This window comes from Setaria italica, chromosome VIII (assembly GCF_000263155.2).
Source record: "Setaria italica strain Yugu1 chromosome VIII, Setaria_italica_v2.0, whole genome shotgun sequence".
NCBI classification, from domain to species: domain Eukaryota; kingdom Viridiplantae; phylum Streptophyta; class Magnoliopsida; order Poales; family Poaceae; genus Setaria; species Setaria italica.
In genome coordinates, this window is record NC_028457.1 from 30599523 (window position 1) to 30612223 (window position 12701).

At 47.7% G+C, this 12701-nt stretch overlaps 2 protein-coding genes across 2 annotated transcripts; one reads left to right on the forward strand and one right to left on the reverse strand.

Annotated features, from left to right (window-relative positions):
• Nucleotides 1–1242: 1242 nt before the first annotated feature.
• LOC101779837 (serpin-Z2A) lies at nt 1243–6496 on the reverse strand. The gene is made up of 2 exons (XM_012848225.1): nt 6068–6496; nt 1243–2091 (listed from the first exon to the last, which is right to left on the reverse strand). Exons 1-2 carry the CDS (start codon nt 6494–6496, stop codon nt 1243–1245), a joined length of 1278 nt encoding a protein of 425 aa, XP_012703679.1.
• A 2572-nt stretch (nt 6497–9068) lies between these two features.
• On the forward strand, nt 9069–10634 carry LOC101780249 (putative F-box/LRR-repeat protein At5g02700). Its single transcript, XM_012848226.2, has 3 exons — nt 9069–10097; nt 10192–10243; nt 10576–10634. Exons 1-3 carry the CDS (start codon nt 9069–9071, stop codon nt 10632–10634), a joined length of 1140 nt encoding a protein of 379 aa, XP_012703680.2.
• The last annotated feature ends 2067 nt before the right edge of the window (nt 10635–12701 follow it).

Consider the following 12701-nt stretch of genomic DNA (forward strand, 5'->3'; position numbering starts at 1 on the left):
AAGTTTTCCACTGCTCTTGGGCCTCACCCCGGGCTGCAGCCCGGGGCCAGATCCGCCCCTGTGCCCAAGCTCATCTTCGGTAACGGCAGCCACGACGATGCGCTCCCATCACCCCCCTGCCCGAGCTCGTCGTCGGCAACTGCAGCCACGACAGCGCCCTCTCCACCTATGCCGCCCCGACCCTCGAGGGCCTCGTCATCGTCCTCTCCACCACTGACAATAACGGCGTCAACGTCCCAGCCGGACGCGTCGCGCCATTGCCGCGCTTCACATCGGAGCGCGTGGCCGGCGAGCTTGTCCTGTTCATGCCACCTGCTCCTCCGACAAGGTTGTTGCTCCACGAACTGGAAGTCGATGGGGAAGAGGAGTTCTCCAGCTTCCGGCATGTGAACTAGCTAAAACAATCACGCTGCGCCTCAAACAGCGGGGGCTCCAGCTCCAGTGGAGGCGGACGGGGCTCGCCGGCGAGCACCTTGCACAGGGGACGAAGGCGGCCGTTAGGGGGTGGAATGGGTGCGGGCCGTGAAGAATCGGCTAGAGACCTACGCACGCCATTGAATCGGACCGGCGAACGGCGGCAGCAACAATGAGGAATGGAGGGCTAGTTTGGGGCCGGCATGCGTCAGGGTTAAATAGGAAGAGGAGGGCAAAGTTAGAGGGGATTTTCGTGTGGCCATGGCCTTGCCAGCCGCGGTGTACGGCGGCGACGCAAGGAGGAGCGGGAGAAGGGGAGGACGGGAATGATAGGTGGGCCCGGTGATGGTTTTTCAAAATTGAACTTCCCCCTTCAAACGAGCAGGCTACATGTGTCAAAAAATTCCTAAAAATACTCATTTGAAAGATAAACTCACAAAGAAGACAATGGAACTTGAATCACCTCCAGAGCTTCTAAGGTCTGCACACAAATGAAAAAGAAAAACAGCTAAAACTGGAACTTAATTGAATTTTTAACACCAGAAAACATCACCCAAAAATTAAGAAAAAATATTGCAAATTCATCAGGTTGCATCTAGTATTTGAGTAAAATAACAGGATTCACAGTTGAATTGCAAAAAATTGAGTTGCTTCACAAAGATGAATTTAACCAATAAATAACAATTCTTGAAGATAAATAAATTCTTATGCATTGATTCTCAAGTTATGCACAAATGAGGTTCATGATGACATGCTAAACTTATTTTGCAACTTTGAGTTGTGACAATTGGGGCCTTAATTTCCTCCGCAAAGCATGTTATCCATCTTCTACTCTGATCTTGTAGGGTCCAGGACCTGTCCCATGAAGACGACTGCTCCAGACGCCTCCTCCACCACGAGGAACACAAAAGGATGGTCAGCGATGAAATCCATGGTGACAGGCGACCAATGTAATGCAACTTTTCGAATGGTGCAAGCGGTGGAGGCTTCTGCCTCGGTTCCTTCCTCGTCCACCTTGTCGACCGCCTTGTGAAAAACATGATCCATATACAACTCATCGTCATCCTCCACCATGTTGGACAGATCAGCCTCGTGTGGTGAGAAAACAGCTTCAAGACCCATAGCCTTGAGCACTTCATTCATTTGGCTGGAGTAGGAAAGCTTGAACTTGGGTAGCCAGAACTTGCCAACCTTGACACGCCTCGTGGGCAAGTGGCGCCCTCGCAGCTGGAAGCTACAGGAGCTGGACGCCATCTTGTCAACGAGACCGGGCAGGCCGTCGCGGGCGTCCGGAAGGAAGATGCACATCGAGAACCTCGGGCGCTCATCGGACTGTTGTTCATAACCCCAATCATCATCAACGTCGTACCAAGCTGAAGCTGATGAGTTGCGGTATGGTAGCTTGAGCACCTTGAACCCATCGTGCTCCTTGATGAACTGATCCTCCGTGCTGTGCATGAACGGAGCGCGCACGCAGCTGCCGTCAAGCCTGTGGAATTCCTTGTCTACCGTACGCTCCTTCACGAAGGGTGTGGACCAGGTACCCTTGAAGTAGATGGCGTTTGCAAGCACGAGCACGGTTTCAGAGTGCACAGAACCTTTAGGAAGGATTGAGGTGATGAGCTCATTCGTGGCCTTCGATACCCACTTGTTTATTTCCTTTCTTACTTTCTCTGCCTGCAGGCAATAACAAAAGCAGATCGTGTTGGAAATATTTGGAGGTGGTCAAAAGGAAAAGAAACATGTAGAGAGAAAAACAGGAGGGATAAGTAGCGCTCAACTCGGACTCCTCTCGCGGGCCCACCTCACACCTCGACCGGAGGTGCAACCGATAGTTGGTTGCGGACCCCGAGCGACCCAGCGCTATAAGAGGGGGGGGGCAGGTTTGGACTAACGCCAACGCACTAAACCCTACGCACACCCCCTACACGCCTCCCGATCACGACAGTGCTGGAGTCGCCCGAAGGCCGCCACCACACCACCATCGCCGTCATTGGACAGACAAGGTGGAGACCTGAAGGAAGGCGGGATCTACTCTGACCCAGAACACCTAAGGCACCCATCATCCCGGCATCGTCCACGACTCTAATGGCCAGATCGTCACAAGCTGTCGCTGCTGGTTGTGATTATAATCCTTTTTCTGAGTGGTGTTAATGTTTTAGATGCTAAAGATTCTGTTTTAGATTAAGCTGAGTAATGTAGTTTCCTACATTTGGTATCAGTTAAGCCAATTGTATCTAAACATGGACCCTAAGGCTGTGTAGATTGAATCTTAGTGTGCAATTGAGTCACATTGTACTGGTTTTCTATGTTTTTTGATCTACATAGTAGCATTCTAGTATGAACTGCTATGCTATTAGGCCTAATCTTCTTCGGTTACCTGTTAATGTACAAGTTTTAGTTCGTTAACTTGATCTGTTAAGTTAAGATTAGACCGAATTAGATCAAACAGGGGAGGGGAGTATTACGGGAAACACTCCACATGTGGACAAGTTCTGGGACCCTTTGCCAGATTTCTCCAAGATAATGGTATAGCAGCTCAGTATTCCACTCCTGGTGAGCTTTAGCGAAATAGTGTTGCTGAAAGAAGAAATCGCACCCTTATGAACATGGTGTGTAGTATGCTCAGTAACTCTATGCTACCAGTGAGTTTGTGGATAGAAGCTTTAAAGACTGCTGCACACATTAATAATCGTGTTCCTAGTAAGTCAGTCCCTAAGACTCCTTATGAGCTTTGGACTGGTAGGAAGCCCAGCATGAATTATTTACATGTCTGGGGCTATGTAGCTAAAGCTAAGATATTCGATCCAAAATTTGGAAAATTAGACTCTAAGACCCAAAGTTGCTATTTTATTGGATATCAGGAAAAGTCAAAGGGGTACCGCTTTTATTGTCCTAAGCATACCACTACGTTTGTGGAGACAAGGCATACTGTCTTCTTAGAGGAAACTGGATGCATTGAGGCTAGGAAAATTGACCTTGAGGAGATTCGAACTTATGAGTCATTGTTCATAAGACAGGATTATTATGCTCCTATGCCACATACCATAGTTACATCTCAGGCTATGGAACCTCCAATAAGAGAAGGGGAGGTAACACCTACCTTAAGCGAAAATGTAGATGCACCTATGATAAGTGAGCATCAAAGTGAAGATGTGGTAGAACCTGCTGGTGGATTGCAAGGGGAGGCAACTGATGAGCCCGAGGTGGTTCAGCAGGAACCTGCTCAAGTAGAAGCACCATAGGCAGTAGCACCACAACCTCTGAGAAGGTCAACACGTGAGAGGAAGTCCAACCCTTTCGATGAGTATGTGTACATAAGTGAAGAAGTACACGACATGGGAAAGGTGGATGACCCAAACTCATTTAAGGAAGCCATAGAAAGTGAGCACTCGCATAAGTGGTGTGAGGCCATGGAAGAAGAGTTAAAATCCATGGAAACAAACAGAGTATGGGACTTAGTAGAAATTTCTGAAGGAGCCAAAATAGTAGGCTGCAAATGGATCTACAAAATAAAATATTACTCTAAAGGAAAGATTGAAAGGTTCAAGTCTAGACTCGTGGCTAAGGGCTTCACTCAAGTAAAAGGAGTCGATTATAATGAAAACTTCTCGCCTGTCTCAAAGAAAGATTCATTTAGAATCGTCATGGCCTTACTAGCTCATTATGATCTTGAGCTACATCAGATGGACATTAAGACTGCATTTCTTAATGATGGCTTGCATGAGAATGTATAAATGAAGCAACCTGAGGGTTTCGTCGTGGAAGGTAAGGAACATTTGGGATGCAAACTAAGAAAATATATTTATGGATTGAAACAAGCGTCCAGGCAATGGTACCTTAAGTTTGATGAAGTAATTAAGCAAATTGGCTTCCTTGAAAATAAGAAGGACAACTGCATATATGTTAAGACTAAGGGGAGCTTTATAATCATCCTAGTGCTTTATGTGGATGACATCCTATTAGCAAGCAGCGATAAAACTTGCTGCATGAGACAAAGGGTTTTCTCTCATCGAAATTTGACATGAAGGACCTCGGTGATGCCACCTATGTCTTAGGCATTGAGATTCACCGAGACAGGTCCAAAGGTATATTAGGACTCTCTCAAAGAGCTTACATTGAGAAGGTCCTTGAAAGATACAATATGAGCCAATGTTCAGGCACAGCTGTTCCGGTTGTCAAGGGCGATAAGTTTGGACTATTTCAAAGTCCCAGGAATCAATTAGAAATTGATCAAATGAGAACGATTCCTTATGCTTCAGTTGTCGGAAGCATAATGTATGCACAAGTGTGTACACGTCCTAACTTGGCCTTTATAAGTGGGATGCTCGGAAGATATCAGTCTAATCCAGGAATAGGCCATTGGATAGGAGTTAAGAAAGCCTTGCGTTACTTGCAAGGCACTAAGAATTACATGCTAACATATAAGAGAACTGATAAGTTAGAGATAATCAGCTATTCAGATGCTGATTTTGCGGGTTGTGTTGATACAAGAAGATCCACATCAAGTTATGTCTTCACACTAGCAAATGGGGCTATATTGTGGAAAAGCTCTAAACAAACACTAACAGCTGCATTGACAATGCAAGTTGAGTTTTTGGCATGTTATGAAGCTGTGGGCCAAGTTGTATGGCTTAAGAATTTCATCCCATGATTAAGAGTGGTAGACAACATAAGTAGGCCACTAAAATTACAGCAGTTTTCTATTCAAATAACAACAAGTCAAGTGATGTTGCAAAGCACATTGAGCTTTATGAAAGATAGAATCCAAGATCACACCATTGAGTTAGAGCATATAAGTACTATAAAAATGCTTGCGGATCCATTAACAAAACGCTTACCTCCCATTATATTCAGTGAACATGTTGCCGTATGGGATTATTGGATAGCCTGCGATCTTCGAGGGTCATAAGACAACCATCTCCCATCATGATAAGTAGTTTTATACATTGTTGACAACTGTGTCATAGTGGGATTTTAATCACCGTTGTCACATTGTCTCCCTGTATAATTCTATTTTAAGAATGACATAAGTTATAGGCCTTTAGACCAAAGGGGAGAATGTTGGAAATATTTGGAGGTGGTCAAAAGGAAAAGAAACGTGTAGAGAGAAAAACATGAGGGATAAGTAGTGCCCAACTTGGACTCCCCTCGCGCGCCCACCTCGCGCCTCGATCGGAGGCCGCCTCGATCGGAGGCGCAACATATAGTTGGTTGCAACCCTAAGCGACCCAGCGCTATAAGAAAGGGAGGCCGGCGGGTTTGGACTAACGTCAACGTGCTAAACCCTACGCACACCCCTCTACACGCCTCCTGATCACGACAGTGCTGGAGTCAGCCGAAGGCCACCGCCGCACCACCATCACCGTCACTGGACAGACTAGGTGGAGGCCCGAAGGAAGGCGGGATCTACTCCGACCTATAACAACTACGGCACCCATCACCCCGGCGTCGTCCACGACTCTAATGGCCGGATCATTACAAGCGGTGGCTGCTGGTTGTGATTCTAATCCTTTTTGTGAGTGGTGTTCTGGTGTTCATGTTTTAGATGCTAAAGATTCTGTTTTAGATTAAGCTGAGTAATATAGTTTCCTGCAGATCGCAGTTTAAATCTTGCAAAAACTGAGAAATTGATCTGAGATAATTAACTGACCTTTTCAAGGAAATTGGCGGCGCGCATCTTGGCCTTATAGGACTCCACGGCGGCATCGCGGTAGGCCGGCTTCAACGCCACCGTGTTCTGGTACCAGACTCCGCAGGTGAAGGCGACGATCGGCCCGCCCGACGAACCGGATCTGTCGTCGTCCGCAAGGGCGCTTGCTGCTGGCATGCCGCGGGCGAACTCGGCGAGCTCGTCGCGCGACGCCGCGCCGAGCAGGGCGAGGAACTCATCTAGGGTCTCGCCCCCTGCCCCAGCCGCCACGAGGGCGAGAGCCCTGTAGATGGACAGTGGCGAGAAGACGAGGTTGTTGCCGCTGCCGACGCCATCGGAGAGCTGCTTCGCGAGGCGGAGCGCGAACGGCGTCAGGCCGGACCCCGCGGTCCGGCGCACCTTCTTGCTTGGCCTCGCCTCGTCTTCCATCGCGAAACTAATGGCGTGCCGTCTCTTGGTTCGTTGACGTTAACGAGAAGCAAGCAAGGGTGCCGTACGCTGCACAGTTAACCTATATATATAGAGCTCAACTGGAGAGAGTCCTCCCAAAATAGGTGCATATTAAATATGTATGAGGTGTACATAGAATAGAATATGGAACCATTATATTTGCAGCCAAATAGAAAAAGATTTGGTTTGTACAAATGCTCGTGCGTTACTACAATCCAACTTATTATCAAGCCAATCCACTAGACAATAGACACATGAAAAAAAAATCATACATAACGGAATGTCCTTTGTAAAATCGAGTGTGCACCTCCTCATACATAACGGAATGCGTCCGTCTCCCCAGCCTCGATGGGCGGCTCCACCTCACGGTAGGTTTTGTCGTACCAGCACTCTACATTTTTTACGGGCTTCAAGTTAGAGACACTGTTGGCATCGCCGCGGTGCAGACACTGTTGGCATCGCCGCGGCGGCACCACATGCGTTCCTCCTCTCCATGCACAGGCGTTCACCAACTGAGAGCTGGTCAATTGAGGCCACTGGCCACTGCCATGCACGAGGCCATCAAGCTGGACCTTGACGGGTCGCCACCGTTTGAGAGGTTTGCGGCCTATGGTGGGAGGACGACTGAGCTGGCGGTGCAGCCAGCGAGCGTTGTTGTGTTGGCGCAGCTGATGTTGTGCGTGTACGCAGTCGTCGACGCAGGCACAGTCGCTTGCTAACGCGCGGTGCGCGTGCTTCACCACAATGGGGAGGACACTGAGGGCTGAGACGAGTGCGGCTAGAGTTACGAGTTCTTGCGTGGGGACAGCCGTAGACGAGTAACAGGGAGGCAGGCGCAGGTGGTGGTGTACAAGGAGACAGAAGCTGGCAGACATTGATGGTGGCACAGTGAAGGAGGAATGGTAGCAGCGCTGATGAGGAAGAAAGAGTGACGGACCGCTAGATCGTGGGTTCAGTAAAGGGGTGTTTGGATACTAGGTGCTAAACTTTAGCAGTGTCACATCGGATGTTCGGATGCTAATTAGGAGGACTAAACATGAGCTAATTATAAAACTAATTGCAGAACACTGTGCTAATTCGTGAGATGAATCTATTAAGCCTAATTAATCCATCATTAGCAAATGGTTACTGTAGCACCACATTATCAAATCATGGACTAATTAGGCTTAATAGATTCTTCTCATGAATTAGACTCCATCTGTGCAATTAGTTTTGTAATTAGCCTATATTTAATACTCCTAATTAGTATCCAAACATCTGATGTGACAGGTGCTAAACTTTAGCGGGGTGTATCCAAACACCAAGCCCGTACATCACCCATGGCAAGTGGGCCGACTGCACCAGGCCTCCAATTTTGGGGACCCCATGTGTCGACCTCCCTCTGGTAGTCTGATGCCTGGTGGCCTCTGTAACTCTGTTCCTGCCTGCATCTGCAATTCTGCATGCGACCAGCGTATCAGGCCTGCATGCAACTTTTTGATTTTTTGGCCTGGAGAATCTGTTGCGTCATTGGCTCATTGCGTGTTGCCGGACCAGGAGTCCATAATCGTCCGATAGACCGATACTCCGATTAGCAGGCCTAGCCTGGAGAATCTGTTGCGTCATTGGCTCATTGCGTGTTGCCGGACCAGGAGTCCATAACCGTCCGATAGACCGATACTCCGATTAGCAGGCCTGGCCTGCAGGTTGTCGTCTGCCGATTAGTATTCTAAATCTAATCGCCAGATCGCGTGAGCGCCGCTAGCCGCCGCAATCTTGCCGAGTCGCCGTCTCGCCGAGCTGCGTGTGAACTGCGATTCTGCGAAGCTACCGCCACAATCAACCCTGCATGCAGGCAGCGACTCTAACGGCAGGTCTGACTTCTTCACAACAGAAGCTACCGCGTGAAGGCATGATCACGTGATTCACTGAGAAGGTGCAGGTAATATAATACTGCATTTATTTCGAAGAATACTAGAAGAATGATGCTTTCTAATGGAAGCTAAGAACTTATCAGTAAGTAAGATTCGTCATTTAATCGTTTTGTATGAATACTTATGGTATTACATGAGGAAGTTACGTGCATTTTAGCTATTTGCATTTTATAAATATAGGCCCCACTTTATATTTTGCACCAAGACCAAAAAACGTAGGTACGGGTCTGCCAAACACCCCCTAAGAAAAAGATCAGGACTTTTGTGCACCGACAACCGTACGCTGGAAACAGCAGAAGGCAGGAGCGAGTTGTTCAACGGTAGGATTTCTAGATATATGAATTGGTAGAATTGTTCGTTGCTAAATAAAAGTGGGGTATCGAAATTCTCTTCTCATTCCTCGGATTCCTCTCGCCCAACAAAAGCATATGCCAATTTTGGTGCGTGCAGTTTTTCACGAAGCGCACAGGCCGATTCCTAAGGAGAAGGGCTGAAAGACCATCTGTCAAAGCCCAACAGTGAAGTTTTCAGCCCAACTCGAGAACCCTTCCTTCTGCTGTGGTGTCTCTGTACCGATCCGCGCGAAACCCTTCCCAAATCCAACGCTCCCAGGAGGCCAGGACTGCCGGCTGCCCTTCATGGATCAAGACCGTCCTCACCGCCGCCGCCGCCGCCGACGGCACCGTAACCGCTCCGGCGAGGACTACATCAGCGGCCTCCCTGACGAGCTGCTGCACAGCATCCTCCTCCGCCTCGGCTCCACCCGCGCCGCGGCACGCACCAGCGTGCTCTCCCGCCGCTGGCGCCCCGTCTGGCGCCACCTGCCCGAGCTCGTCTTCGGCAACGGCAGCCACGACGCGCCGCCGCCGACACCGGCCTCGTTCCTGGACGCCGTCGATTCCGCCCTCGCCGCCTACGCCGCCCCGACCATCCAGGGACTCGTCATCGTCCTGTCCACCGCCGCCGCCGGCCTCGGCGTCCCGGCCGGACGCGTCGCGCCGTGGCTGCGCTTCGCCGCGGAGCGCGTGGCCGTCGAGCTCGTCATCTTCGTGCCTCCTCCTCCGATGCATCGGCATCAAACCTGGCCGGTAGTCGATTGGGAAGACGATCTGCTCGAGCTTCCTGCTTGTGAAGAGGCTGTGCTCGAGCTTCCTGCTTGTGAACGAGCGAAAACAATGGCGCTCCGCCTCAAACAACATTGGCGGCTCCGGCTTCCGCCGGCCGGCATGTTCACGGCGCTCACCAGCCTGACGATACTCTTTGCCAGCATGGAAGGCAGCGAGGTCACAGCCCTCGTGTGCACGCGTTGCCCGTGCCTGAGGAACCTGAGACTCAGCCTCACGTTGGTCGATGCCTCCAACGTCTCCATACGCTCCGACTCGCTGCAGTCGCTGAGCTTCTGCGTCAGGAAAACACGGCGGCTAGAGGTCGTCACCCCAAGACTGGAGAACCTCTTTGTAGGTGACTACATTGACGAGGCTCGTATCTCTGCACCAAAGCTTGAAGGGATATTCTGGCGTGCCACCCCCTACGACCCTCACCACCACCGGTTTGATGATGTCGGCCGTCGCCTCCAGCTGCTAGACATTGGTGATTGTTTTATAACAATGGCGTCGCTGATGCAGAGATTCGATGAAGTCCATGAACTGAAACTGTCTATTCCACAGGTGTGTTGATATCATCTGAATTTCTAAAAAGCAAGTTGTTTTTTCCTCTAACAAAGTGAAAATACAGTGATTACTTTGTCTCTGCACGTGACAGGGAATGATGGCGTATAAAAGCTTCTTGGATGAAACAAACAAGCTGCCCAAGTGTAAAATCTTAAGGATATCATTACCGTGGAATCTGCATGTTTTGGCACCAGTCATGATGCATATCCTAAGGAGTTGCAGTAGTACAAAGAAGCTTTCCGTACAATTGATTGATTGTTCAGGCTACTCATCGGTAATTTCTATGCTTTTTAGCTTTTATAGTAATATTCCTAGTTGTAGTCACTCAATGCAGTGGTTTGACCTTTTACTTATTGTCTGAGAACGGAGAGTTTCCGAACCTGCTTTTTCTTGAGGTTCGGCTGAGGTTATGAATATATTTGTTCAGTTAGAAACCATTTTTGGTGTATTTTAACTAGTGTCTCTTTATCTTCAGTATCTGCTTTACATTCATTTCGTGGATCTAGAGAGACCCAACTGAACACCGCATCATAACAAAGCAAACTTAGGCTATTTTTTATAATTCTCCACTAGTATAGTCATATTATGTTAATTTCTTGTTTCCAGGAAAATCGTTGCTGGTCACAATGCCCTTGTCTGCAGGAAAGTCGCAGCGCCAATGGCATTGCCCTCAGTTCACTTGAAGAGGTAGAAATCACTTCACATAAAAGTTCTCAAGAACAATTATTGGAATTTGTGGAGCAGCTTTTATCCAGATGCAATGCAGCAGTCCTGAAAAAGTTGGTCATCAATTATACAACGTTCTTTGCTCCTTCACGAACCAAGGTGGCATGTGAGAAGATCCGTAGGCTGTGTCATCCAAACACCGAATTTGAATTCTATGAATTTTCATATGGGGAGTGCGTTCGTTTCTATTGATTACTCAACGTTCAAGAAAATATGGTATAATGGTTGATTTTCCACTCTTGCACCAGTTTGGAGGAGAGGATCATTGTCCATGATTTTTCAGCTTGTTTGGGTCTAAAAGACTTTGTTGGCATTGTTTTTTTACTTTTTAGACTAGTGTCTATTGTTTCAATGTTTTAGATTTTACACTCTTGCACCAGTTTGGAGGAGAGGATCATTGTCCATGATTTTTCAGCTTGTTTGGGACTAAAAGACTTTGTTGCCATTATTTTACTTTTTAGATTATTGTCTATTGTTTTAATGTTTTAGATTTTAACATACTACTTACTATGGGAAAAAAGAGAGGAAAAGCAGCAAGATGCTTACACAATTTTTTTTCCCATTAAGCCTGTGGAAGCAAGGTTGAGAGTCAATTAACAGCAATGGGTAACTTCAATTTGCTCTGGAAATCAACGTGCTCGACTACAAATGTTTTTCCTATTATACATCAGGTGTTATTGCGGCCTTGTCAAAAGCAATATTTTTATTTGAACACATGGTTCTATGGGAAAATACAAATAATCATTTTTTCCATGCATTAGTATTTTTGGGTTGGAAGAAAAAAATCTCATACATTGGTAATTTGACTTGGATGAGGATACATATGCAAACATACAGATGTTGAGTGCAACTGCTAAGACCCCCGGCTTAATCCGTGGGTTTACCTAGGAACTGTTAGATGTATATGTACAGTTGGTGATTTACCTTTTCTATTAGGGGTTTTCTGTATATTTTTCCCTTCTTGTACCTGTATTATATACAGTTGATGCATGAAGATGCAGCTCAGAATTGACAATGGGCAACTGCAACCCTTGCCACCTGTTTGAACCATCATTATAAGTTTGCTCTAAAACAAATATCAGTACAAATAAAACAGGCCATACATAAAATTGTATCTTAAGTGGCATTCTTGCAAAATATAGAGGCCCAGTAGGCATTTTGCAGATGCTCCAAAAAACAACCCCTTAGAAGTTGGAACACAGGAAAACTCTAACATGTTATTACTAGATCGGCATGTTCAGCTTGTTTATTAGCACACTGAAAACTTGGCCGAAACCATGACAAGTCACTCACTATCTCTGTTATAAAGTGCAAGACGTTTCAATTTTGTTCGGGTGAAGTTTAAGCATATTAATTAACATCTATAATACCATATAAATACATTGGTACCAAGATATATGCCATGATGGATATTATGGAATTTATTGGATGTGGTAGGTATTTACATCTTTTTTATCTATACCTATTATTAAAGCGAGTAACGTTTCTGCCACATTATTTTCGTCCGTCGTCCTATTTTTCAAAAAAGCCCCTAAAATTTTTAGAAATCAACCCGCAGTCCATATTGTAAAGAGAAAGGGGTTCGGGTGATAAAAGGAGAGAAGAGGGGGAGGTTAAACGGCAAAAAGCTGAGGGGCGAGGGCGCGGGCGGCGACCGGAGCGGGGTGCCCCGCCGGCTGCCGCTGCCCCGCACTGCCCCTGCGCGCGGCGAGGGCGAGGGCAAGGGGCGACCTCCTACCACCCGCTCGCCCGTGCCACCTCCTCCCAACGCCTTGCGCTCCCGTGCTCCACGCCGCCGCCCGCGCCTCCCACTGTCATAGTCTCCGTCTACTCCCGTCCTCCGCGTGCGTTCCGTCTTTTTCTATCCGCCGCAGA

Coding starts and splice junctions, on each gene's coding strand:
- LOC101780249 (XM_012848226.2), top strand. CDS start 9,069: ATGGATCAAGACCGTCCTCACCGCCGCCGCCGCCGCCGACGGCACCGT. Junction 10,098..10,191: donor TGAAACTGTCTATTCCACAG/GTGTGTTGATAT, acceptor TGCACGTGACAG/GGAATGATGGCGTATAAAAG. Junction 10,244..10,575: donor AACAAACAAGCTGCCCAAGT/GTAAAATCTTAA, acceptor CTTTATCTTCAG/TATCTGCTTTACATTCATTT.
- LOC101779837 (XM_012848225.1), bottom strand. CDS start 6,496: ATGGAAGACGAGGCGAGGCCAAGCAAGAAGGTGCGCCGGACCGCGGGG. Junction 2,092..6,067: donor CCGCCAATTTCCTTGAAAAG/GTCAGTTAATTA, acceptor TATTGCCTGCAG/GCAGAGAAAGTAAGAAAGGA.